At 40.8% G+C, this 26,429-nt stretch overlaps 7 protein-coding genes across 8 annotated transcripts; 3 read left to right on the top strand and 4 right to left on the bottom strand.

The window, feature by feature from the left end:
• The first annotated feature begins 200 nt into the window (after nt 1–200).
• Nucleotides 201–4,664, top strand: LOC105271205 (uncharacterized). Its single transcript, XM_011312588.1, has 4 exons — nt 201–365; nt 586–813; nt 1,176–1,428; nt 1,576–4,664. The coding sequence occupies exons 1-4, from the start codon at nt 216–218 to the stop codon at nt 4,086–4,088; spliced, it is 3,144 nt and encodes a 1,047-aa protein (XP_011310890.1). The 5' UTR covers nt 201–215; the 3' UTR covers nt 4,089–4,664.
• Nucleotides 4,449–6,935, bottom strand: Vps16B (Vacuolar protein sorting 16B). The gene is made up of 4 exons (XM_011312589.1): nt 6,694–6,935; nt 5,741–6,637; nt 5,018–5,194; nt 4,449–4,909 (listed from the first exon to the last, which is right to left on the bottom strand). Exons 1-4 carry the CDS (start codon nt 6,778–6,780, stop codon nt 4,784–4,786), a joined length of 1,287 nt encoding a protein of 428 aa, XP_011310891.1. The 5' UTR covers nt 6,781–6,935; the 3' UTR covers nt 4,449–4,783.
• A 5,864-nt stretch (nt 6,936–12,799) lies between these two features.
• LOC105271204 (coiled-coil domain-containing protein 13) lies at nt 12,800–15,299 on the bottom strand. Of its 2 annotated transcripts, XM_011312586.1 has the most exons (9): nt 15,071–15,299; nt 14,826–15,007; nt 14,601–14,766; nt 14,291–14,535; nt 14,037–14,215; nt 13,747–13,954; nt 13,522–13,691; nt 13,317–13,451; nt 12,800–13,253 (listed from the first exon to the last, which is right to left on the bottom strand). In XM_011312586.1, the coding sequence occupies exons 1-9, from the start codon at nt 15,210–15,212 to the stop codon at nt 13,214–13,216; spliced, it is 1,467 nt and encodes a 488-aa protein (XP_011310888.1). In that variant the 5' UTR covers nt 15,213–15,299; the 3' UTR covers nt 12,800–13,213. The 2 variants fall into 2 exon arrangements, with proteins under 2 accessions (XP_011310888.1, XP_011310889.1); XM_011312587.1 differs by lacking the exon at nt 13,522–13,691.
• Nucleotides 15,300–15,542: 243 nt separating this feature from the next.
• On the bottom strand, nt 15,543–17,716 carry LOC105271203 (nucleolin). Its single transcript, XM_011312585.1, has 3 exons — nt 17,614–17,716; nt 16,138–17,287; nt 15,543–16,054 (listed from the first exon to the last, which is right to left on the bottom strand). The coding sequence occupies exons 2-3, from the start codon at nt 17,280–17,282 to the stop codon at nt 15,703–15,705; spliced, it is 1,497 nt and encodes a 498-aa protein (XP_011310887.1). The 5' UTR covers nt 17,283–17,287; nt 17,614–17,716; the 3' UTR covers nt 15,543–15,702.
• A 78-nt stretch (nt 17,717–17,794) lies between these two features.
• On the top strand, nt 17,795–20,504 carry LOC105271200 (nuclear pore complex protein Nup93-like). Its single transcript, XM_011312582.1, has 2 exons — nt 17,795–18,061; nt 18,138–20,504. The coding sequence occupies exons 1-2, from the start codon at nt 17,886–17,888 to the stop codon at nt 20,392–20,394; spliced, it is 2,433 nt and encodes an 810-aa protein (XP_011310884.1). The 5' UTR covers nt 17,795–17,885; the 3' UTR covers nt 20,395–20,504.
• Nucleotides 20,498–21,530, bottom strand: LOC105271201 (ADP-ribosylation factor-like protein 2-binding protein). The gene is made up of 5 exons (XM_011312583.1): nt 21,325–21,530; nt 21,151–21,257; nt 20,991–21,076; nt 20,835–20,931; nt 20,498–20,777 (listed from the first exon to the last, which is right to left on the bottom strand). The coding sequence occupies exons 1-5, from the start codon at nt 21,383–21,385 to the stop codon at nt 20,691–20,693; spliced, it is 438 nt and encodes a 145-aa protein (XP_011310885.1). The 5' UTR covers nt 21,386–21,530; the 3' UTR covers nt 20,498–20,690.
• Nucleotides 21,531–21,618: 88 nt separating this feature from the next.
• nesd (nessun dorma) lies at nt 21,619–23,750 on the top strand. The gene has a single exon (XM_011312584.1). It carries the CDS (start codon nt 22,018–22,020, stop codon nt 23,653–23,655), a length of 1,638 nt encoding a protein of 545 aa, XP_011310886.1. The 5' UTR covers nt 21,619–22,017; the 3' UTR covers nt 23,656–23,750.
• The last annotated feature ends 2,679 nt before the right edge of the window (nt 23,751–26,429 follow it).

Here is a 26,429-nt window from a genome sequence, read left to right as displayed (position 1 = left end):
TGTCAAGTCGTTGTTGGGAAAGCATTACTGTTGGTGGATTTTGAGTAAAAAATTCATGAATCGTCCGTTGGCCACTGATTTTGAAGAGAACAATGGTGCATTGACTGAAGGGAGAATGAGAAAAAAAAAGAGAGACGAGTTTAGTTTCTCCAGGTTGGTACAAACCTTCAAAATTCTCCGAACGTTGAATTCCCCGGGATGACTGAAACTTTCCGATGAAAATCAGTTCACAAAAACACTTGAAACAGTCAACACTTCCTTTGTTGTCTTTATCACCGACACAGTTGTCCTTGACTGGGACAAAAATTCTGTTTACACGACGAGAGACTCTCATCAAAATTGGACGCGTGCATCCGACCGAAGGGGTGAGTTGATTATTAACACCGAATAATTAATAACTGATGAAATGGCGACATTGAGTCACTCCATCTCGACGAAATAAGAACTGACCGGGACAGAGATCTCGTGGAATAATGGAGGGAAAAATTGATGTCTCAATCGTTTCGATAGTTTTTGAGTCTCGATCGGTGATCTCGCTTTTTTTTTATAACGATTTTTTCCTCGTGACATTGGGGAATTTTCCAGGAGGTAGGGAAAATGAACATTTCACCTCGTAGTGGAGCTAAAAGGGCGTCGGAGCCGGTGGACGATTGGCTCAGGACTGAGGGATATTTCCGAAAAAATGCACCACACGATGCAACTTGTCTCTTTAGGGCTGTCAGTGAGCAGATTTATTTGACTCAGTATTATCATCTTAAAGTTAGGGAGCAGTGTGTGGGATTTATGAGGAAGAACAAGGAGCTGTTTGAAGAGGTAATTATCGAATTTTCAGAGCACGTGGGTATTTTTCACCGGTGAATTTCATCGATTCGCCATGTTCTTAATTACGATTAAATACGTTATCGATCGAATTCTGGTGTTTATGGCTCTTTCGACACGATTTTGTGATTTTATTGATGCGGAGGTTTTGAATTTGAAAATAAATTTATCGGTATTCAGGGGAGATAGATAAATTTTCTTCCAGGACTTGTTTTGAAGAATGAGATGACCAAAACAAAAAATGCCATTACAAAAATATCGCACCTCTTTTGGATTCAGAAGCATGTCTCGAAATCATATTATCAATTAATTGCACTTGTGAATGAATTTATTTAATTTGGAATTTGTTCCATCAGAATGTGAAAGTTCCTTTTGATAATTACTTGGATCAACTCTCCTGTGTCACGGAATGGGGAGGCAATATTGAGATACAGGCAATGGCACATCTCTACAAACGAGATTTTGTGGTGTTCAATGCCTCGAAGTTGGAGCGATACCAGGCAACAGACAACGGTTTCAAGGAATTTATCTACCTCTGCCAAATGGGGCCGAAGGTCTTCGAGAGTGTTTTCGTGAAAGAGGTCGTTTCCACCGCAGCTTTCTGCCAATGTAAATATTTCGTCTGCACTCTGGATCTCCTTTTCTTCATGAAAAAAAAAATCGTTAATTCGTTCCAACTCTTTCAAACCCCACGACCACTAAAAATTCATAAACCTTTAGATTAACCCAAAAATCTGATGATATCCTTTCTCCTAGCACTGATGTACCGCACTCTCTATAAAGACGTCTTCGGCATGTCGGGAATTGATGAGGTGGTCCAGAATATGTTGCACGAGCGAGCCCCGAGCATGAGACACGCCAACTTCTTTCTGAAGAGTAATCTGGAGCAGCGAGACCAATTGGCAGCCGAATTGCGCACCAAGATGGACACGAAGATGGAAACGAAGACGGACACGAAGATAGAGGCAGACGACCTGGAGTCCTCCCAGAAGAGACAAGAGAAGGCACCATTTCCATATCGAATTGCCAAGGCCCTGGACCCGAACATCTACCGCAACATCGACCTAGACATTTGGCATGAGCTTCGTAAGGAAGTTCGCTGCACTGGCTGGACCCGCTGGAATGACTCAGAGCTGCAGATAGGAGCGAGGTGTCTCGTCCAGCTGGAGACAAATGAGATGAAGGAGTTAAACGTGACGAGTGACGAGCCCAACAATAACAAGAGCCACGAATCCATCGTAACTCACGACTCAACGAAGAAAGCTCCACCTCTCCTGAAAGGTCACATCCAGGAGATGAGCAAGGACGAGGGTCCAGTGCTGGTGTACATCGAGGAACTGGGTGAGAAAAAAAGTGTTCCCTTCAAGTCCCTGAAGCCTCTCCTGGCGACTCACAAACCCCAATTGCCACTGGGAGTAATCAGTCCTCGAAAAAACGTATCCCACGATCACTCCCACAAATATAGAAACAAGTGGACCCAGTCGGCAAGAAAACCCAAGGAATACGCCATGGACTCCATGAACAACAACGAGGACTCGAAGAGGTCCAATCAGTCCTGGGACAGCTACCAGAATCCCACGGTGATTCTCAAGCCTTTCACGTCGGTCGACAATTACCACAAGAATAATTTCGTTAATAATGTGGAGGTGCGACCAGTCTCGATAGTCCTGGATAACGCTCAGCCCCTGATGACTCCCAACGATCCCAGAATGGAGAAAGAGGATATTGTCAAGTCATCAGTGTCACCAGGGAATAATAACACTCAGATGATGAATAATAATAATCCAATGGTCACCAACAACAACGTTAACTTGGATAATTATGATAAAACTCAGGGCCAGGTGCAGGGACAAATTCAAGGTCAGATGCCAGGTCAGATTCAGGGACAGATTCATGTGATGAGTCACCAGGGACAAATGAATGAGGTGATGAATCCTCCTCCAGGGCTGATACACCCCATGCACACGACCCAGCCATCCCCCCTACCTCCCCATCAGGAGCCATACTACACTCAATCACAAACGATGCCACCAATTTACCCCACAGCACCCAGTGTCATGTGTGTATCCTCCGAAGGGATGTATCCAGTGCAGTACTATGGACAGGAGCCACCCCCTGGTCAGGAGAGACCATTTCGACCGATAAATATCACTGCAGGAGTCAGCACTGATATCAATGGTGCTGATCTTCCTTACTCAGACCCAGTGACACTGAGATTTTTTTACAATTTGGGAATTGAGTTCTTCAGGTGTGGCCATATATGGCCCTCAGGTTCAGTTCCTTATCCATCCTCATCAGTGTCATATGTTCCCAGTGGTGTTGTACCACTGGTGTCACCTGCTGTTGCTGCTGAACCCCCACAGAATCTTCAGACACAACCCAGAAGGGAGGAGGATAATTTCAGGGGTGGTAATTTTCAGGGGAAGAGGAGAGATCAGGGGGATCTGAGGAACGACCAGAGGAGGGATCCTGGGAGAGATCAGGGGAGGGATCAGGGTAACTCTGGGAGAAATTCTGGAATGAGCTCTGACAGTCGTGGAAGTTATCGGGGGAATTATTCCAGGAAGGATCAGGGATTTCCGAGGGAGAGTGGAGGGAATTCGTACGATTATCAGAAGAATAAGGGACAATATGGAGAGGATAAGGATGGGAGGGACAGGAAGAATGGGAATCGATTTAATAATGGGGGGAATAATAAGAAAAATGATGGACGTGGACGTGGATTTGAGAGGAATTCATTTCAGGATTATCAGAAGAGGGAGGGACATGCTTTTAGAAGAGCTCAGGGGGATCAGATCCCTGGTAATGCGCCTGGAAATTCTGGAAATACTCCTGGAAATGCTCCTGGAAATATTCCTGGAAATATCAATGTTCCAGTGGGTATTCAGGGATCTCCACACATGGGAAATCAATTTCAGGGATATCAGCAGCAGCCGGTGTACAATGATGTCTATTATACTAATGAGGGACAGTATTATCCACCCAGTGGTAATTTTTATCCTGTGGGATTCATCCCTCCTCAGGAACCACCTGAGAACCCGGGGGGAAATTACGTTTGCACTGGAGTGGAGAATTTTCAACCACCGATGTCACCCATGTATCCTCAGTATGTTTATCCACCTCCTGGGGTTTATACTGGAGTTAATCCTGCTGGGGGACAGGAGAACTGGTACCCTGTGCCACAGGGGCCTCCGGGTTTCGTTCCTTATCAAGTTCCTGTTACTCAACCACCTCCTAACATGGGGAACCGACCACCCACCAGCTCGTAAGGTCATCCTGGCGAGGGGAATGGGAAGATTTGAGATCTTGACGTATCAGCCGTCGGCGAATTCTTGATTAGATTTTTTTTTTCCTGGGAGTTATTATCATCTTCAAAATGAGTTTTTGAACAGTTTTTTTGAGATCGAGGGGTTGAGAACGGAATCAAAATTCAAATGATTGGAAATATTGTGAATTAAGTGTAATTGAATTACACTCGTGTTCGATCTGCTTTGGGGCATGTTTGGGGCGGGGGAGGATGAGAATTTTTTGTCGAGAATTTTTTGCGAGTCAGAGGCTGTCAAGTTTTGGCTTATGTTGGAATTGTAATTGAAACGCGTCTTCCCATTTTCCTGGTTATTCTTTTGCTATTTTTTTTATGCAGATCACTCACTCGGCTAATCGTATACTCAGGCTCATGTGTTTTTTTTATGCGAAGTATGAAGAAACTGGAGTTCTTTGAGAGGAATTTGGTATCGTTTAGGTACATGCATCGTTTTTTTTTTCATTATATGACTAAATTACTTTATTAACATCACGTTTTGTTACATTTTCTATGCAAAAATAAAGATGCAGTTTTCAAAAGATAATGAGTTTTCTCTTATTGGTCAATCCTGTTGAAAGAAAAGATCGGTTTATTAAAATCTATTTTATTGATTATTTTTTTAAAACAATTACGTTCTCTAGACGAGAAGTTCCATTTGATTTACGATTTCCAACGGATTGTGGGAGAAGAGAGGGTGCGCTTGGCGAGGAAAAAAGCTTCTGATTGGGGGATCAGGGTGTCTCGATATTCTAAAAGGGACGTTCGATCTCCTTGAGTTCCCAAGATCTGCAGAGAGAAAGTAATTCATTGTTATATTTTTTAAACTTTCTCCCATCGAAAAATCAATTTTAAGGATGTATACATTTTTTTGTAGGGTATGATTTTTTTCATTACCTCGATAACTGTCTTAGGGCATGAAAATGCCTTTGCGAGGTGCAATCTCCTCTCGACAGGATCGACGTATCTCAGGAATTTATCTAAAACGGCTGTTGGTGCTTCTCCTTTATGGAGAATTTTTAATATATCCTCAATTGGAAGATTTGTTTGCAATTTTTCACTCCCCATCCACCCCTGGAAATATATTTATTATATAATTTAATTGGCTCGATGTTAAATAAAAATCACTTCCCCTTAAAGGTCACGGATCAATTTTTATGCAATCCACACCTGAATTTTTTTTTATTTCTACTTTTCAGGGAATTTCAGCGCGTCAACATCATCTGCGGGGAAAAGCTAAAAATTATTTTAAAATACTTACAACGCGTAATTACCCAACGGAAAATGGAGAATTATGCAAAAATTCTAATCTCCACACTTACGAATGTCCCACCAATGAACAATTGGAATTTCCACATATTCCGTGCCTCTAACTAATAAGCAATTACCCGCATGAAGATTTACTCATTAACTCTACAACCTGTTATGAGCTAACAAAAGTCAGACAGACGACGATTTCTTTCTTTCCCATCACCAGTGATCCGATCTGGCCTTCTTCGACCCACACAAAAAATAGATAAATAAATATTGATTAATTTTGATTAACTTCAACGACAAGCCCACCCTGAATTAATAACATACACAATTATTAATAATAATTTATTGACATTAAAAAAATACCTTCGACAAAAGAAGATTGTGAATATCTTCCCAAGCCTTGACAGCCACCCTGGACTCGAGGGCGACCTTTTGGTACTGTCTGGGGGTGATTTCGTGTTGATGAAGAAGCATTTCAGGTGCCACGAGAGTGCCCTCAGAGGCTCCCCAGTGATCTCTGCACGAATACCTCAGACAATCGAGAACTGAAGAGTCTGGATCAAATTCCTCGTGGAACTTCGTGTTCCTCAGTGCCCCTTTCCACTCCAGGAGTCTTATATAATTCTGAACGAAAGGAGTCTCCCTGCACTCTGGAGAAGATACGAACTGAGTCTTGTAACATTTCATCAGCTTCTGGAGTAACCTGGTCTCGTCCCTCGTGTTCCTGATAATGACATTGAGATTGGTCATGGCTGCATCGATGGGCCGTCCCTGCATTGACAGCAAATCAGTGATCTCATTAAGCATCAGTCGAGTCGAGAGGTAGTGGACGTAGACATTCATGGCATCGGGCCTCTCCATCAGGAGTCGTTGAGCCAGGGCTGGTTTCAAGGTCTTTGTGACGAAGAGGACGACTATCAGGATTGCGTCACCATTTCCAGAGGCGATGGCTGCGTCCAGGAGGGATTTCTTGTCGACCAGGGATTTGTATTCCTCGAGGGAAAATGGCTGGCCCAGGAGAACCCTACGAAGGGTTTTCGTGGGGTCCACCGCTGGGGTTTCCTCTGGGAGCACCTCTGAGAACCCATTGTCGGCTTTGAGAATTGCTGTAAATGTTGGCTCAGAAATGACAGATAGCAATGGCCTTGAGTCCGATGTCACATTATCGAAGTTGAAATATTCCTCAGATACTTCAATATTTGAAATTCCTGCTTTCAGCTGGGCTGTACCACTCTTGGAGATGCCGAACAAATTGTCCACCTGGTGACAATACCACACGCGTCGTTAACCCAATTTTTATTAATTAATTGGATTACCTCTGTATTCTGATCAAAACTGAATGAATGTTTTTCACTGCTGTTCCAGTACTCCTCGTCGTCTTTCGATGCATCAGCTTTCGACATTTTTTTAGTTGTATAAATAATTGAATGGATCAAAATAATTGTAATAAAAATATTATCTCGACGTTTTGGAACATCTCCTGGCGCTGACAGGTAGTTTAGTGTTTCCTTTAGAAAAAAAACATGGACTGGCAAGTGTCATGGCGGAGAGCATGTAAAAAATGTTATGGATGCCGACGGATGCGTTCTCATGTGAACGTTCATGACGTGGGGTATGCGTATTTGAATCGATTTCGGTTGATTTGATTCGAACAGTTGATTTGACTCTTGCATCATCCGATTTTGAATTAATTAGTCAAGTTATCACCAGGCGGCGGATGAAAATGGAGGGAAACGGGAGAACAAAGGATTTCAAGGGTACGGTATGGAGGGAGAGAATTTCAAAGTCGCGTCCCTCGATTTTTATTCATCGTTTCTAAATATTATTCACTGTTTGAACAAGTTTTTCGGTCTGTGAAAAGGTGTTTTCTTTTTTCGAGTGATCAATCCTCCATTCAGATCAATCTATTTGATTTATCCCAACGTGAACAAACATGTCGAAAATTTGGACAATGGTGCAGACGAAAAGAATTCTCCGAAAAAATTACAATACTAGATAAGTTTTTTCTTTATTTAGATGCATCACTATCCAGATCAATTTTTTATCAACATAATAATTATCATAATTTTTAATTAAATGGTATGATTTCTCTCGTATTGTAATTTTTCTAGAGATTTTTCAGTGAGAAGTGTTTTACAAATTGCTTTAATTTCATCGTTATTTTCCCAGATTAGTGTTTTATTATTGTTAGAAGTTTGAAATATAAATGAAAGTGGTGAAAAAGTGGTGAAAAAGTGGTGAAAAGTGGTGAAAAGTGGTGAAAATGTGAAGAGTGAAAGAAAAAGTGTGAATATTCATAGTTGTGGCGAGGAAAGGACACATCAACAGGGCAGTAAAATTGGTGAGTAAAAAAAATACAAATGGTGTTATGTAGAAAACTCTTTGCAATACTCCGGAGTAAAATATGTTTGCTTTCGACTGAAAACCGCAAGGACGATGTCCATTCAGTCCCATCACCAGGTGACATATTTGTCAGTTATGTGAAAACAGTCGTCTTTCCATTAATATTTTTTTTTTCCTTTGAAAAATCACACCTAGACACCTAGACAAGGCGCTTATCGCTCCACAATTGTTACTTCGTTGTGGAAATAAACGGGAAAAATCTCAGAAGTGGGAATACTTTTTCGTTTGTTCTCGGTGAATCATTATCTTCGATTGCAGTCACTCTTGAGGTTTCAATTCATTTTAAAAAAATGTGTGAAGTTTCGAGGAATGATGAGACACGTTGGGGCCTCGTCATTTGCACTGCTATCTTTATTTCCCTCAGACAACTGCAAATGGAGACTGATAGGCAGGGGTTTACGTGCACTTCAGAAAAAAATTACGATATTTGGAGATTTCTCATTTGTACACCTAGACGGGATAGGGGAGTCACGTATGGGAAAAAATCTAATGAGAATTCAGTTGTCTTCATTTTTAAATTACTTTACAAATTCCAGATGAGTTTTTAATGACTATTGGGTTTGGTAGAAAATATTATAGTATATTTTTTTACTTTGAATTGATGGTACTCGAGATAAATCGATAATTGAGGAGAATGCTGAATTCGAATTGGAATTTATCGTAAAATTTCTTCATTCATTTCCATTAATTTAAGTGAATCCAAAATTCAATGAATACTCTCAAAATTCTACCGTCAATTGAATCCGCGAACTCTAAAAAATCCCGCAAAACAAAATAATCGAATAATTAAACTCACTCTCGAGAAAATAATTAATCCCATTACCGATTCTTATCTCGACAATGAAATCAACTCGCTCTCAAATCCCCTATTTGCTGTCTGGTGCCGACTGCAATTCACACAATTGCAAAATCATAAACCACATAATACAAATTTGCATAATAACGAATGAACCAACACGCACTGATAATGAAATTACATAAATTTCCTCAACAAATCATAAAAAAACGCGAAATTACTAAAAAAAAAAAGGCAACACTGGGAATGACTTCACTAACTCCAGAGCTTGAGCTCCCCAATAGAAAATTTCCAAATAATATCACAGATAAATCCCTAGTGGATTAAAAATTCAATTGCCCTTATCACAGATGCAATAACACTCACTGATAATTGACAAATGGCGGCATAAGAGAATCGGACATTTTTTTTTCATAATTGAAGTACGTGCTCTGGAGTGTAAGAAAGGAGAACTGTTTTATGGTGTTTGGAGTTCATGGCGAATAATACTAAACGTGATGTAGGCCTGCAATGCAGTTGGTGCACTCCTCGTTGCAAATGGGTTTGTTCAACCCGAGGCGAGAAAATGTGCAACAGGTTGCACCAGTCGTTGAGCATTGATTTTCAATTCTTCTGATGATTTCGGCCACATCCACAAAGAGAGCAACTCCATGACAGTGTCATTATTACCATACTGTCGATGGATAGCTCTCTTCATAGCGAAAGCCTTTACTCCATTCTCATCTCGATTGAACTACGAAAAATTATAAATACCTCATCAATCAATTATCCCTAAAATTCATAATTTTTCATTTCCACAATAACAATTCATAATTATAAAATTCCCATCAATCAATAGACCCCTTAAATTCATTTGTTAAGAATTCGTCTAATTCACAGTAATATTGATTTAATTTTTATTCGGGAGAAAAATCGTTTGGTGTTGGGGAAAAATATTTTTTTGTCATAAAAAACTGACTTTATCAGCAATTCGCGGTAATTGTAATGATAATTGGAATTGGAATTGGAAGTTTGAGGGGATTTAACTCGTGGGATTTTCTCAATATTCTTTTGGCTCCAGGTGTTTAGATTTTTTTTTTCTCCACTTTTGAGGAAGAATGGAGGTGAATTTACTGGGGCAAAGCTGCACTCGGTATTTTCCTCGTTATCGCAATGGTGTGAGCCGCCTCTTTCGTTTAGCGTTCAACTGATTGCGCGGTAAACATCACTTACCGGTGCCGACACTTGTGTTCCATATTACTGCTTATCAGGTATTCTCCAAGAAAATCACTCAGAAATATAGCGAAAAATGAAAAAAAAAAACGGTCAAAAATTGAGATTGAAAGTCAATTAATCACCCCGGCAATTATTCCACCCTTATCATAAAACCGAAACATCAACCACAAAAAAATCTCACTCAATTATCAATTGCAATTACAACACCAATTAAAATTACAATTGCTTCGATAAGAATTCCCCCGGTCGATTTCTGAAATCGGTAATTTTTCTCAGAATATCTCCAAATCTAAAAGAGATATCGAAATTTTAGTAGACACCTTTTTTGCAGCTCTAATTACGTTCTGCAAAAGAGTTATCAATGAAAAATTCTGTATCTGCCGTATATCCAGAGATATTCCCGGGGATGAAGTTTTCGCGATTTACTTCTTGAATCCTGGTGACTCGAATGGACAGGATTGAGGAAAACTTACTGAGAGTTGTACCTTAGTGCTCGAGTCTTTCCCACGAAGTAACACTCTTGCAGGAGCTCCACGAGGTGTCTGGTTAGGGCGTCCAATCCCTGGAGTCTGCCTCCACCCAAGTCCTAAAGATTCGAAGTAGGGGTAAGGGAGACTTTACGTAAGATCAAGAACTCGTTAAATTCGTTTCAACAGTGCTCGATTATCGTGTTGCTCCTAATGCCTGAACAAACGAATCGCCCATGTCTGGCATATACACAAGTGTTGGCTTGGAAACATTGAGTTATATCCTGGCATCTTTTGTTTGATCAGATGATATTTTCACCTGTGTCGAGAATACTAAGTTGCACTCGTTTCTAATATTCTGCTCGATTTCATTAAACTCGGGGGATAAAAAAAAATCGATCCTCAATATTCTAAAAAATTACATCAGTCCTCTCTTCTTCAATGAAAAATATCCCATTTTCACATTTGGCGCAATGATTTTTCGCCCTTTCTCTTAATCCTCCACAATTGATTAAAATTACGCCCTGAAAATTTTAATTTTCATTCGGGTAAATTGTTCATTGGAAAAGTTGTCAGATAGTCCAAACAAATTTTGTTTTCATTTCTTGGATATTTCGACATTGAAATTTCATTTTGAATATTAAAAAACCGATATTCTTACCTTCAAAATGATTTCTCAGCAATTTCTCCTCTAATTCAATTAACTATCGGCATAAATTTATAAGTAACCGGTAACAGAAAATGGTGGGAGTGATAAGAGCCTATTCGTCTTATTCCAGAGAAACAGCTCATGACTCGTCTCATTCCAGCGGAATTATATCACTTTATTGATACAACGAGATATCAGTGTTTGTTCAGAAAAAAAAAATTGACATTTCTCTTTTTTTTTCCTCTCGAAAATGTCCTCCACTTTTTCATTATCTTTACAACGGTTCCCTCCGGTTCGAGTCGTTAATTATTCCACCCTCGATTTCTTAAAAAATTCAACATCGCACTCAGGTGTGGGAGGGGGGCGGGAGGGGGGCAATTCGTTATCAGTTCTCAGTCGTTTTTGAGATATGATAAGACACTTCGATAAGACTCAGGTACCACCAAAAATCCGTAACCTGTTTGCCAAAGGGGAAACGAGATATCATATTTTCAAGATACCGAAGATAAAGTAATTAAATATTTCCTCGTGCTAGTAAAACCCCCCACGCAATAAAGCGAGAGAAAAATACCGAATTGTTTCTACCTGTACTAAAAATTCGCTTACAACCGAGAATGGAGAATAAAAAATGATCGGATGCTCTGTACGACATCTTGAGCACTCGAAGTGTCTTTGGCCCGAGTAAACATTACGTAATTCATCGGGAAGAAGAGGATTGAAACAGTTTGTCGGGTTGTCGTAACAGTAACTCGAGAATTTGCACATGAAAGGATGAAACGTACATTGAATTTCGATTTTTTTTTTCCATTATTTTAGGCATCCGCCGTGAAATTCGCGGTTTTTTGTTCAGAAATTCGCGAAATTCGGTTCAAGGATTTTCTGGCGCATTCAATAAGTTCGCGAATTTTTTAATTCACGTTTTTGTATATAAATCTTGGGAGTTATTTTTTATTTATTAAATTTTGGAATTATGAATTATTTATAAATGGAGAAAAACGTGAAAAAATAAATTGAGTCACGTTGACCTGAATTTTAAGTTGAAAAAAGATTTTCAAAACGTCTTTAAATTCCTGAGACTTTCCTTATACAATCTCAAGGTGTTTCTGATAAAAACCTCAATTCGTATTTTCAAATTGAATATCCTCCATTTTCCTCGAAAACATGAAAAAATTTTCAAAAACCTCCGAATTTTCCCATTTTCACAAAAAAAAATTCACAGTCCGCGAAATTTCCCGACGATTAAAAAACATCAACAAAAAAATTCCTCAGCAATTAAAACAGCCCACGAATTTTCCCGTGATCAATTCCGACTAGTGATCCGACCAAGACTAATTAAAAAATCGAAACCTTCAATTACCTGCAATTACGTCGCACTTATAATTTCACCGTCACCCCCGGAGGGTCACCTGGAGGTTTCCAGGTCGTGCTCTAGCCACCCACGAATTTTTGAAAATCGAGGAGTGAATCTAATGGGAGTAATTGAAAAAAACCGAGTGAAATAACTTGTCGGAAACTAACTAACAAGTGACGTGGACGTGGCATCGGCATCGCTTCATATACCTGTGACCGAGTGGCGTCACAGGTACGTTTTCTTATCACACAGTGGAGACAAAACTGCTGGTAAAGCCCAATGTATTGCACCTACGATATTGTTTCGTACGTATTTAGTTTAGAATTGTTTCTAGTGCAGAGACAATGGGATGAATACTCGAGGGAACAGAGAATCGATGGACTTTCTCGACTTTTGTATTATTCTCGTGTCGAAATGAGTGTCGAGACCGGAAGTCTTCGTTTAATTTCCACCACGACTTCTTCGGCATTATGTCATTTATTTCTCTCCACTCGTCAAGCTAATTCGACAATTCGTCACAGTTGTAAAAAATTATCGGGAATTTAATTTCACTGACACATCACGTTATCACGATATCTTTCGCAGACAGAATTTTTCCGCGGATTTCCTCCTTCAATAGAAAGATTCACGTACGCTGAGTTGACCCATTTATTCAAAATATTTCGTTGAAAATAAAAGGAAGACGGAGATAACTTTTTTTTAGTCATGACTCTGTTGATCTTCTGAATCTCAGATGAATTTACAGCCCAGGAGCTGCGAGATACGAGTGCAAACTTGCTTGAGTAAATATGTCGTATAAAATAAAATTATAAAAGTGTTAGTCTCCACAGGGTCACGTGGATAAATTATCAACTCATGAATAATAATCTTGAGGGTTCGGAAGGTATAATGAAAGGTTTGATCAATTAACAGTTCTCGGTTTCCTCTTGCAATGGTCTTGTTCATTTCTTTGTATTCAGATTGTTAAGGTTGAATGCGCTGTGCTTATCTTCCCCCTGTAGAATTTCAGATAAATCTCCATTGATATGAACTGACGAACGTGTGAATGTAGGGTTTACCTGAGAGAATCGTGGAAAATCCTTCTGGTATTCTCGAGGAGTTGTTTGTACCTCGATAAGTCTTCTGTTTTCTCCTGTTGTAGAGTCGCTAGTCGAGCTTTCACAGCCAAATTCTCCTCCTCCAGTAGTTCCAATCTGTTTCGAATAATTAATTTTTCATACTTAATTTTTTATAATAAACCGTCGTGGAGTCCTGAGATTTAACTTATTCCTGAATTGATCGTCACTCCATTCACTCTTGGAGGAAGTCAGGGACTTCGATGATCGCGATCTGTACCCGGAATTTACCCTAGGTCTTGCCACCATTTCAGCTTCAATTTTCTGGAGTTTGTGCTCCAGTTTAATGATTTTAGTTTTTTCCCGACGCAATAATTCCTAAAAAATCCGAACCATTCATCACACATTAAGTTAAATAATTTTTACAACTCACGGACAGATGATCGGCATCCGCCCTTTCTTTATCTAGTCGACGATTTAGAACAGCCACCACTTCCACAAGTCTTTCCCTTTCCGCCTCGGCTGCCAACCCCAGGACGACGTATTCATTGGAGTCCTGGGGATTTATCGCAGCCTCCGACGAACATCCGAAGACATTTGACTCCCGGGGATTCGGGTTTACCTGACTCACTCGATCTAATCTATATAATTTTTCCAAAATACCACAACCAAAATTTAATTTGAGTCAGAGAAAAACACTCGAGGGAAATTACGAGAATTTACCTGAGTGCATGAATTTCGGTTTCGCGTTCTGATATTTTTTTTCTGAGCTGTTCAATCTGAAGTCTTGAAGACTGTACCTCATTCTTCATGATCGAGCACTCATGACTGATTTTATCGATTTTACATTTTGAATCGGAATCTCTCTCCCTGAACCGATCCTCCACCGCGCGCAATTGTCCCTAGGCATCAATAATTATTATTCCTAAAATTAATAATTAATCTAATAATAATATGCGAATTAATTCAGGAGTTACGTTCAACGCTTCGATCAATTGATCGTCGTGAATTTTTCGGTCGTTCAGGATTATGATATTTCGCTTGGAATCTGACGTTTCATTCTCTAGAACTTTAATTCTCGCTCTTGCAGCTTCCAATTTTTTTTTGTTACTCTCCAGAGCAATTTCCATCTGTCGGAGTTCTCTGCTCAAATTTTCCATTTGGGTTTTTCTGTCTCGTTCGATGCTTTTTGTACGGTACGAATTTCTACGCTCGAGTGATACTGAAATTTCACGAGACAATTTAATTACAAAATAATCCAAGGATTATTTCAATGGTTTAAATTACTGGCAGAATTTCTCGCGGATTTCTCCGATTTTTCCCCAAGTCTCTGATGCAACTCAGAAAGCTTCTGCTGGAGCTGCTGAATCTGTTCAGCCCTTCCTTTCCAACCACCCGGATGATTAAGAAGACTTGATATCGTTACGTTATCTCCTACTTCACTGCGCAAGAGCTGAACCCCAAATAATTTAATTTAATGCAAAAAATTTGTTTATCGAGGAATGAAAATACCTTCTGAGTTTTATTTAACTCATGACGAAGTGAGAGACAGGTATTCTGACACTTGTGGTACTTAGAGTTCACTTGATTGAGTTTATCCTGAAGAATTTTCACTTCCTCATCCCTCGAATAAACATCCGCCCGAAATTCCGATTTATCTTCCGTCCCCGCAAGATCCTGCGAGATGACTCTATCTTTTAAAAACATTAAAAATAAATATACATAAAATCCGTGATTTCGAATAATGAAATTTACACGAATTTCAGGAGTCAACTCCTCGGAGAAGACGAGGGGCGCTGACACCTCTTCCTCCCTCAAATTTTCACACGAAAAATCATCTTCGTAGGACAATTCTAGCCTCTCGGGTTTTCCCTTCTTTTTCACTTTATTTTTACTCATAATTTCTAGTTACTTCGACCAATACCAGTGTAATAAACCATAAATCTCATTATTTACGATTGAGAAAGGGATCGAGTGACAAATAATCGAAGTTGCTGTCTTCAAGTCGTAAAAATAAACATGCGAAGTCTCACTTTTGATATCAATTAGTGAAAATATATTTTTTATGGAATTAACACAGAGAGGGAATTTCACGAATTATGGGGAAAATTGAAAGATCAATTGATCGCTGCAATTATTTTCATAGAAATTCTCTGGGGCAATTTTTTTTCAAGCAACTAAAGTTTTTGGGAGTAAATAATTGGAGTCGAGATTTTTTTAACAGATAAGACATTCATTATATTTTTATAACGTCGCATATTGACAAATTTATCACTTAAAAAAGTCAAAGATGTACAGTACATTAATCTACTGTAATATTACATTAAGAATGTATTCCGTTCTGTTCGAATTAATGCAATGAGCAATTGCACTCTTATCTCCCAGGGATTTACCCTCGACTTTTGTTTTGATTTCTCCTAAAGTTCCTTTTATTGGAGTCCTTGACACTTCCAGCGAGTTGTCCCTGTTTCCTCATGGCGTGGAGTTTCTGGTTCTTGGCAACGATTTCGGGCCTTTTCCCAGTGCTTTTTGATCCTGGCTGGCTGTACTGCACTTTAATTCTCCTCCCCAGGAGGTTGGACTCGTGAAGAGACAAGCCCTTCTCATAATCCACACTATTCGTGAACTCCACGTAGGCAAAACCCCGGGGTTGGTTGGTTTTAGCATCTGTAGGGATTCGCACACTCGAGACTGTCGATACCTTTGTGAGGAAGTGCTTCTTGATGTCTTCTGTTGTTGCTCTGCAATTATTAAAAAATAATATGAATTAATTAATCAATGAAAATATTAATACTGAGAAATTTAATTAAAGATAAGATCGTACGCATAAGGTAAATTTCCAATGAAGAGAACATATCTCGTCTTCTTGTCTTGATTTTGCTTTTGCTGAGGATTTTTAGCTGCTGGCGTGGGAGCTGCAGGTTTACCCTTAATTTCTACTTTCTTCTCGTCATCCTCGTCATCTTCCTCGTCATCCTCCTCGTCGTCATCGTCATCATTAACTTCCTGAGAAGTATTTAAAGTACTGTCAGCTTCCTCTGCTTCGTCCTCTTCATTTTCCTCGTCTTCCTCATCATCGTCGTCCTCACTATCAACTTCCTGTGAAGTATTTAAAGTGCTGTCAACTGCCTCAGAGTCCTCCTCTTCCTCGCTCTCATCCTCCTCTTCCTCCTCATCATCATCGTCGCTCTCAGCCTCGGCTTTAAGGGCTTTCTTCCCTTTTTCCTTCACCAGCTTTCCTTTTCCCTCGACCTTCACAGCAGCCTTGCCGACCAATTTACTCTGCTCCTCCTTCACGAGCTTTTCAACATTCTTAGCCTTCTTCTCCAATTTCTTTGTGATCTCCTGCTCACTGCCCCCAGTACTTGCCAACTCAGCTCTCTTCATGACGTTTTTATGCCTCCTAATCTTCCTCTTCAAGTTTTTCGAGAGTTGCGGAGTCTTGGGAAGCTCCGATGGAGGTGTATACGTTCCCTCCTCGATTCTCAGCTTTTTCTTGAGAGCTGCTAGTTTCCTCCGAGCGGTTCTGCTCAGCTGTTCCTTGCTCTCGAAGTTTTCGATCCTGATTTTTATCTCATCAGCAGTCAATTTGATATTTGCAGGCTTGAACTGACCGTTCTCCTTTCTCATCTCCTTTCTCAATTCTTTCTTCTTCTTTTTCGCCTCGAGTTTTTTTTGGAGAACCTTCAGGGCCTGATCTTTTTTCTCTTCGGGCTCTGAAATTTTCTCTGGATTCTGTATTTGTTTCTTCTGCTTCTTGACTTTCTTGGGGGCTAGACTTTCCTCTGGCTTCTTGAGAGCGGTCTCGGGGGCTGGTTTATTCTTGATTTTTTTCGTACCATTGGCGGCACCATTCGCTTTTTCCTCTTTTTTTATTTTTGGTTTCTTCAGGGGACCCTGAGGAGGCACCTCGGACTTCACCGTGGCCTCGGACACCTCCAGGGATCTCTTCTTTCCTTTCTTCACCATTTTATCTGTAAAAAATTGATTGTGGGGTATCGGTACGGATTTCGCGGAAATTATAAAATAGGTGCGGCCAAATAATTCTGAAATATTGAAATTATTCAATAAATTCATCTAAAATTCAAAAAATTTTACCACGAAATGAATCTAAATTATCACATTAAACTGTAAATGCTCCAAAAATAATAAAAACTAGATAAAAAAATTACATGAAAGTCAACCGAAAATAATCGCGTAAACGATTACAAATAATTTTTTTTATCTTTGATTTTCGTGAATAATTGGAGTGGAAGTACTTGTTCAGAATCAAGTTCGAAGTAATTGACTACTAAATTACCTGATTGAAGTAAAACTTCTGAAAACCCAAAACCACGTGTGTATTCTGGACTTAGAAATTCCTGTCGAACTGAAGTCCCACGCTGTTGTAAATGCGTGCAAGAGACATAACCTGTTCGAAAGGGGGATTAAAAAATTCGAGTGCAGCGCCATTTATGAGACTTTTTTCGGTGATGATTTGGGCGGCAAATGAATTGTCGTGATGCCGGGTTGAGCGTTCGTTCGAGGTTATGAAGTGATCTGTAACGTGACTAGTGTTTGAAAATCGCAAAAATGGGTGATTCGGACTTCAACGAGCTCCTGAGATCAGCTGAACAGCTGTCCGCCGCTGTCGAGGGTTCTGGGGAGCTTCCCCAGGTCGAGAGAAATCTCAGACAGATTTTGGAAGCTTCCAACGAGCTCTGGTCTCGTGTCACCCAAAGTGGCACACAGGATACCCAAGTGCAAGCGTAAGAAACGATAATAAATTTAATTTAATTCCCATTCCTTCTGATTTATTATAAAAAATTTCTTCTCAATGATCAGGCACCTGCTGTTGGGCTCCCGAGGTGTCGATCTGCCCCAGATCTCTCAGAAACTGAATTCTCTCAGTGCCAGACGGACCTTCGAGCCTCTAGATCCAATTGCTGACACGGATATCGTCAGTTATTTGAGGAATGAGAAGGAAAATGCCATTTTGTCGATTATTGAACAGGTCCACAAGGATACCTTTGAGCTTAACCGAGTCCAGCAAATGGAGCACATGCTCGGTGAATGGAAGCAGATGCGTTTTGAGATAATAAATGCTATGACAGCCCCCTCAGGTGAGCTGGTGGATCTCCGGGGTATACCCCAGCGTACAAAATTAGCAGGCTCGATGGTCTCGGGTCTTTCGAACATCGAGACAGCTTACGCCAAGGAACTCCAGACATACAACGATCACGTCCTCAGGGGTATCTATCGTCCCAGTCTCTTCAAAGCTTTCTCTCGAGCTGCTGAAACCTTCAACGATAAGAAAATTCTCGATATGTGGAATATGGTGAAGGTGATGGTGAGCATCCCCATGACACCACGAGGAGACCAGATTAAATCACGAAGTAGTCCTGAGGTCGAGCAGATGATTGTCTCGCAGGCTCGTAAATACCTGGAGAATCGGTACAGGGACTTTATGAATTCATTGGTGAACGAGAATTTGGCGCAGGCGAAGCGTGGAGGGATTCCTGGGACAGCTCCTCTGGTGAAGAGCTTCGTGGGAATAAGAATTCAGAACATGAGGGACCTGGAGGACGCACTTGTGGACGACAGACCCATTTGGCCTGTCATTTACTACTGTATGAGAGCTGGAGATTTCACGGCTGCCCTCCAGTGCCTGAACCAGTGCTCCTCGTCATTCCAGGAGTTTCGCCAGGCCCTCGAGGAGGCCTCGAAGGACTCCCAGAGGCGTCCCACAACTCGGGGAGAGTCCATCGTAAAGCTCCATTACAGAAAACACGTCAGGTCTTCGACAGATCCTTTTAAACGAGCGGCTTACTGCGCCCTCGTCCCCTGCGAGCCCGACGATCTCCACTCGGAGGTAATCTGCACGGCTGACGATTATTTGTGGCTGAAACTCTGTCAAGTCAGGGAGCAAACCGATAATGAACATAAACTCACTCTCGATAGTCTCCAGACAACTATTTTGGAGGTTTATGGAGAGAGTTATTATCACGCCCACGAGCAGCCATTCCTCTACTTCTCAATGTTGTTTTTGACTGGACAATTTGAGGCAGCAGTCGAATTTTTGGCTAGAGGAGCTGGAGCCAGGCATCTGCCACATGCAGTTCATCTGGCAGCTGCTATGCACGAGCACAGTCTCCTGGCAGCTTCCCAGAGTGTCTTGGCACCACTGATAACCGTCGATCCATCTGACAAACCCCCTGCTAAACGTCTCAATCTGGCTCGATTAATTCTCCTCTACGTCAAACGATTCGAGAGCTCAGACCCCAAGGAGAGTCTTCATTATCTCTTTTTACTGAGATGCATGAAGGATCCTCATGGGAGAAATATGTTTGCTGCCTCTGCTGCGGAGATGGTGGTGGAGGCATCACCCCAGAATCGAGCTCTTCTCGTTGGAAAAATTGACAGGGACAGGCGGCTGCCTGGTGTTCTCGATCAATTCCAGATTAATACTGACGATGTAATTAATATTTGCGCTGAGACTTTATACAGGAAGGGACTCCTGGAGGACTCTGTCACTATGTACGATCTTGCTGGAAATCATCAGAAGGTCCTTGAGATCATGTGCACACTGCTGGCACAGGTTGTCAGCCAGAAAAACGCCCAGGGCTCGCTGAGGAGTCGATTGCAAGCCATCGCCACTGACATCAGCTTGAGATATCAGGGGATTGCTGTGCAGGTGCCAGCGGAATTAATTGCTGCATTCTACACGTTGAGAGATCTCATGGTGTTCTTCGATCAATTCCACGACGAACAGCATCAAACGGCCTTGAGGACTATTGCTGACTCGAAATTACTTCCTCTTCATGTCAGGGAGGTGGACGAGAGAGTTACGGCCTTGAGGCGAGTCTCTCCAGAAGTCGCTGGGACTCTTTCTGATGTTCTTCTGGCTACGATGACCATCATCTACAGGCAGTACCAGAAGATGAGGGGGTCTGAGCCCGGGGATGAAGTCGCTCGGGAACAGCAACTCAGAAATTTGAGGGAACAGGCTAGGGCCCTCACCAGCTTCGCTGGAACGCTACCTTATAGAATGCCCAATGAGACTAACAGTAAACTCGTGCAGATGGAGATCCTCATGCATTGAGAATTTTTTTTGTAATTCTATTTAGGGTAATTTGTGAATTTTCTTATAATATTTTCCTTATTCATTTTGTAAGTTCGAGGTTCTGTTGGTAAATACACGTGAATTCATAAGTGTGTGCTTTTATTGAGTTCGTTTTGTACTATTAATTATAAAGAATGAGTATTTAATTTTTTATGGAATTTTTCAAGGGCTCATTTAGCCCCATTCTCTGATCACCTGAGATCACTTATAAATTATTCATACGTGATAATGTGTGGACGAAGCTTTTAAGTTTTCGAAACAATTCTACAGATTTTTTATCCTTCATTGTCGTCTGATTCTGAGAATCTCATTGGAGTGATGGAAATACCACTGCTGAGATCCTGCACTTTCCCCTCTTTCATCTGAAATTGGAGTTGTCAAATTTCTGTGGAATTTTTTTATACAAAAAAAACTCTCACCGCCCTGTAATCCAGAATCATCTCCTTGAAGGCCAAAAAATCGGTGAAGGTTTCTAGAATTTCAAAGACTTCTCCATCCAACTCGGGACTGCGATCACTGGTAAAAATGCGATGATGAAATAAAAATTAGTTATGAATAAACCGAAGAAGTCTCACCTGAGCTGTTTTACAAGGGACTCCATGGAGAACCCTGGAATAATCCTCTTCAAGCTCTCCTCAATGTACGATTCTATAGCTTTGTGCTAGGAACAATAATTACTAAAATATTGAAAATTATCATACATTCTAAAGAAATTCCAATGCTTCAGTCACTCACATATTCTTCAAAGATATCCATATAAACGAGTTTATTCTCCTCAATGGAGTCAAACTCTCTCCAATATTTTTCCAAAAAGTATTGTTGCGTTTCCTGGAACTTTGGCTCTAAAAAAACCCCCGAGAGATAAAAGAAAACGGTAAAATAGAAAGAATAGAGTACAAACAAGCTTACCCATGAGAATATCCTCGATATGCCCGATAATTACATCAAAAGCCTCTTCACTGGCCGCCATTCCCCTCTGTGAATACAAAAAAATTCCTGAATAATCTCCAGAATAGGTCAAAATTATCTCGATTCACCGGAAAAAAAAAGCCCTAAACAAACTGAGGTAAATTCGGTGAGATCCCACCCTTCCTTTGTATTTTGTTGATAGATACCCCAACAGGGTTAGGTCAGCCCCCCACCATTTTCTCTGACCAATCCCAGGGCTCTCCTGGTTTTAAAAAACAATTCAAACGGTCTCGATCAGCTGACAGACTCCAATGGAGGTGCAGCCACGCTACGACGAGGACACGCGCTGCATTTATTACAAATTCACGTGTTCCTGTTGATACACAAGTGTCTATCACCCCCAAAGTACCAAAAATATTCACTCATACCGTGTAGAAACGAAACTCATTAAAACTCTCCAAGTCCCAATTGGAGAATAATTGTTTATTGCGATTGCATCTGTTAGTGCATTTGTGCAAGTGATTATTATTTGTTTATAAACATAAATCAGTGCTTCTGGGTTTTGATACGTGTGAATATAAACGACGGATCCATTGGATAATTAATCCTCCGAGTAATACGTTATAAATAAATAGATGAACTCGAGGAGAAAATAAAAAAGGAAATTTGCATCTTGAAATTTGAAAATCAAAAATGGAAATCTACACATTTGACAAAAGCCTTCAAGAGCGTCTGGTGGAGCTGGAGGAGATTTTATCAGGTCGTGGAACAGTGGTGCCAGCATCGAGGATAAGACACGAGTGGACCTTCCACGTGGAATTGGTGATTGAGCCAGTGGGTTGGCAGGCTCTCTGGAAAATTCCTCGTCTGACCTGCCAGGAGTTCGAAATTCATTACCCAACGATCGTATTGGTCCAGGTGGAGAATGTGGAGTGCTCCGATCTCTCAGCACTGGTGAAAATCGTAGCCGTCCAGGATGAGATTCATCTGCCAGATAAGTGTGATGTATCCCTGATGGAGTTGTATCCAACAAAAGACCAGGAGAATTCGGCAATTGATGCCGAGGGTACAGCCAACTGCATCGATCAGTTGAGATATTTTTTCAATCATCTCTGGATGCCCTGGGATGCAGACGACGACGATACCTCTGATTGGGTGACGAGCCACCTGGAGACCAGGGTGAGACTGTTTTTCGATATGAAGAGGGGAGACGTCAATAAGGACACCTGCGATATTATCAGGACCCTCATCAGGGAGGGTAAGGAGATATCAGGGAAGATTTCCAGGCTGGAGGAGGATATCTCTGATGAGGAGGGTGAAACCAGGTGTCTCGTCGACGAGGACAAGGCTTGTCAGCTCGTTAAACTGCACTTCAGGCTCCAGCAGATTAAAACTGAAATGGATGTGCTTGAGAATCCGGCTATGAGGGACATGCTACAGCGAAATCCTCACTCTGGCATTAATTCGGGGGAAGTGAAGAGGAGGGAGAGCAGGGGACCAAGGGTTGAGGCGTATTTTGTGTGGCTGGGAGGAGAATTGGGGGAGACTATGGGGAGTCTCCAGAAGGCCAAGGAATTTCTGCCTGAGGGGGTCTTCATTAAAACCACTGGATGTATGCAGGAGGCACTTCACAGCTCGGAAATGGGGGATAGGGTCATCCTGGGTGAGGGAGAGCATTTGATATCTGGGGCAGGAGGCCTCGAGGAGGGTGGAATGATCGTGGGCATCGGCGACAGGAAGAGGATTATTGTCTGTGCCAAGGACAGCACATCTGGACCTTCTATACTCGATTTCTCTGGGGGAGAGGTCGTTCTTCAGAATTTAACACTCGATTTGGGTGAACTGCAGGCAGGAATATTAGTACGCAAAGGCACAGTGAAGATAATTGACTGCAGAATAATAACATCGAATCAGAGTGTTGTAAAACTTGGAATAGTCGTTCTCCCAGGGGGAAGACTCATTCTCCAGAATTCTTCTTTCGTCGGGCTTGGGACTGCTGTTGTTATTCACAACGCTGGACAATGCCAGATGGAAAATTGTGACTTCGAGGACTGCATTGAGGGGTTACAGGTTCAGGATGGAGTCGACTTTCAGGCGATTCGCTGCAGATTTACGAATTTCAAGGAGTACGCTATTCGAATGGAGACTGATAAATATATTTCTGGTACCGAGAGCAAGACTGGAAGCTGTGAGATCGTGAAAGACGTCGCCGAGATCACCCTCGAGGCGTGTATTTTTGCAAATAATCTCAAGGGAGACGTTGCAATACGACCCCGACTCTCTGTCGCCCTCTCAGCTAAACACGACAATGGGATGGACATCGTCCCCTGAGCTCCTCATTTTCGTTACTTTGGGGACATTAAAATAGTGATTTTACTGGTTTAACTAAAAATTTAATATTTTTATATCTATTAGATAATAAAGGAATTTACTACCAAAGGCCGATCACATGTGTAACCCTCAACATTTTCATTTTATTATTTTCAATATATTCATATATTACATTTTCGTACTGCAGATAATTATAAAATCGTCGGGGATACAAAGAAAAAGAAGGAATTGTTCTTTCAGTACAATTTCAAAGGGCTGATCTAGGATTATAACGTCCTGGTGGAAGATATTAAAACCTTGAAAGCCTCTTAAAGCCCGAGATTTATACCTCCCTCCCCTCCAAAGACACGATTTCACAAACAACAGCTTCACTGACTCGACAATAATCCCCAAAACCAATAAACATCCAGATTTTACTTTGAAGAATCTCCAGTAATTAATCTTAAACCTCGTGTAATTATTACAGGTCCTTATCCCGTCAATATTGATGCCAATATTCGTCGAAATCCTCAGCGCGCTTCAAAAATTCAAATGTTCCGCCATGAGCGACAAGATGGCGCCAAGTGGTCGTGCGACGCGAGTACGCGTTCCGTTTTGCACAGATAAACACCGGCAACTCAGTAGTTCGTAAACAGTGAAAACAAACCAATGAGACGTCCCTTTTCATTACGCAGAGTGTTACCAAGAGTTTCTCAAAAGCATCGAATATCGGTAAGTGTTAATGGCATAATAAATAATCCATCGATTCGATCCGTGAGTTGGCGTCAGGGTTTTGCTCATCGACATAACCTCACCTCCCTCGTATTTCCCACGTGTACTCCAATAATCTCTTCCCCCTCTCGAATTAATTAACAAACGAGTGAATTAATTGACATCTCGAAATAATTAAAACAATCATTTAATCAAATTAAACACTTCAACGATGTACTGCGGGTTGAACGCTCGATATCACAAAATAATTAACACCGCTCGTCGGTGGATTTCATAATTCATTTCCTGGTGGGCATATCCCTGTAATTGAGAATTAATTAGCTGTGAATTTAGGGTGACATGCAGTGGAATATTGTGTGATTGAGGTGCATGTGTTTTATTAAATCGTTGGGACGTAGGTTCATGTAATTTCAAATGAAAATAATGTCATGTCACGTTGAGATAGTTTTTGGGGAAGGAGATTTTTCGTGGGATAATTTTTTCCTTTGGGGAATTTTTTGAAGATCGAGGAAATATAAGTTGGAGAATTGAGTATTTGTGCTTGGGTGATGGGTGAGTTGTCTTGATGATGGCGCGGGTGTTTGTTGACAATTCTGTGGCCTCTCGAGGAGATATTTTGATTCCTATTACGCAGCCCCATGGTGTCTATACACAGACAACGAAAAAGATTTACTCCAGTCAGATTTTCTTTCAACGAATCGTGCGAATTTATTTGAGGTTTCAATAATATTAGATCATTCCTTATCATTCATAAATTTCATTCAAATCCATCCACGAGAGATTGAAGAAATATATCAGAGAATATTGAAGACTATATCAGCTCTTAATACTCTCGGTCGTTCATAACGAATCACTTGCGTTTGTTCAAGTACTCCAGCTGGTGAAATCACTTCCGGTGAATTTAAAAGCCTTCGGAACATGTATTTTTATTCCACTGAGAGACCTTCATCATCCGGAATGGTTTAAATCATTAAACCGAGGAAGATATCGGTCAATAACTCAAAAAGTATTATCTATCCAGTGAGATTCCTCTCGATAAATCGTCTCTGAGTACAGAAATAGATAACTATTATTGGGCTTCATTAATTCTCTCGTACTGCGAAATATTAAACGCGAGAAAGTTATTTTCAAATATTCCGACACTATTTTATTATTTACAAATCCCTAAATGCTTGATTTTCCGGCATAATTGGCTCCCAATTCGCTGGAGTCATCCCCTGAGAAATAAAAAAATTCATCCTAGGGGATTTTAACTGGTCCAGTTTTTCCTCGTTGACGTTCTAGATGTACTTTTGACTCTGAGAAGAATTGAGAAGTTTTAATTAACTCGCTTCCTCTCCTCGGTCTTCTGATGTCGTTTGTCATCAGACAATTTTTTTTTCTTTTTTACGTTTAATAATTTGTGGAGCACGTTGTGCCACACACTTTCTGCTATTATGCAATGAAATAAATGACTTATTGATTATCCAGTAATAATACTGGTAGAAGTGAGTTGATGCAAGTGCTGTTTACTGTCAAACTCGCTTGGATTGAAAAAAGATGAGGAAATGAGAAATGTGTTGTTGGCTCGTTACGTATTGAAGAATTTATGTAGTAATAATGAATGGGGCTCAGGGAATATGACCCAATTCGTTACATCAACATTAGACTATTGGAAATGTGTCAGACTGTCTAGACTTTGCTGGAGCTTTTTGAAAATTCGAAACCGCTTGGAATAGACCCTATCCTCTATAATTATCGAGGATGACGCTCATTACCTCGATGGAGAGTAATAGGGTTTTTCTTCTAATCCAGAATATATTTTTTGAGAAAAGACTAGACGCTGCGTTGGGCCAATGTGGTTTACTATTTTCGTTTTATGTTTTTTAGAGATTAACTTTGATGAGGTGGATATTTCTGGTACGTTTATTGTTGCTCGTTATGATTTGGTTGCGCAAAGGGAATACGAGAAGCTTGGGGCTAGTGAGCTATGTGAAGTTGGCATCGAAGTTTGAAAAATCTAACTTTTTTTTGTTGGTTTGGATTGTACTCATTGAGTACTTGAATGTACCCTGTGCACTTTT

Source organism: Fopius arisanus, unplaced genomic scaffold (genome assembly GCF_000806365.1).
Source record: "Fopius arisanus strain USDA-PBARC FA_bdor unplaced genomic scaffold, ASM80636v1 scaffold00105, whole genome shotgun sequence".
Taxonomy (NCBI): Eukaryota; Metazoa; Arthropoda; class Insecta; order Hymenoptera; family Braconidae; genus Fopius; species Fopius arisanus.
This window is presented reverse-complemented; position numbering and strand designations above follow the sequence as displayed.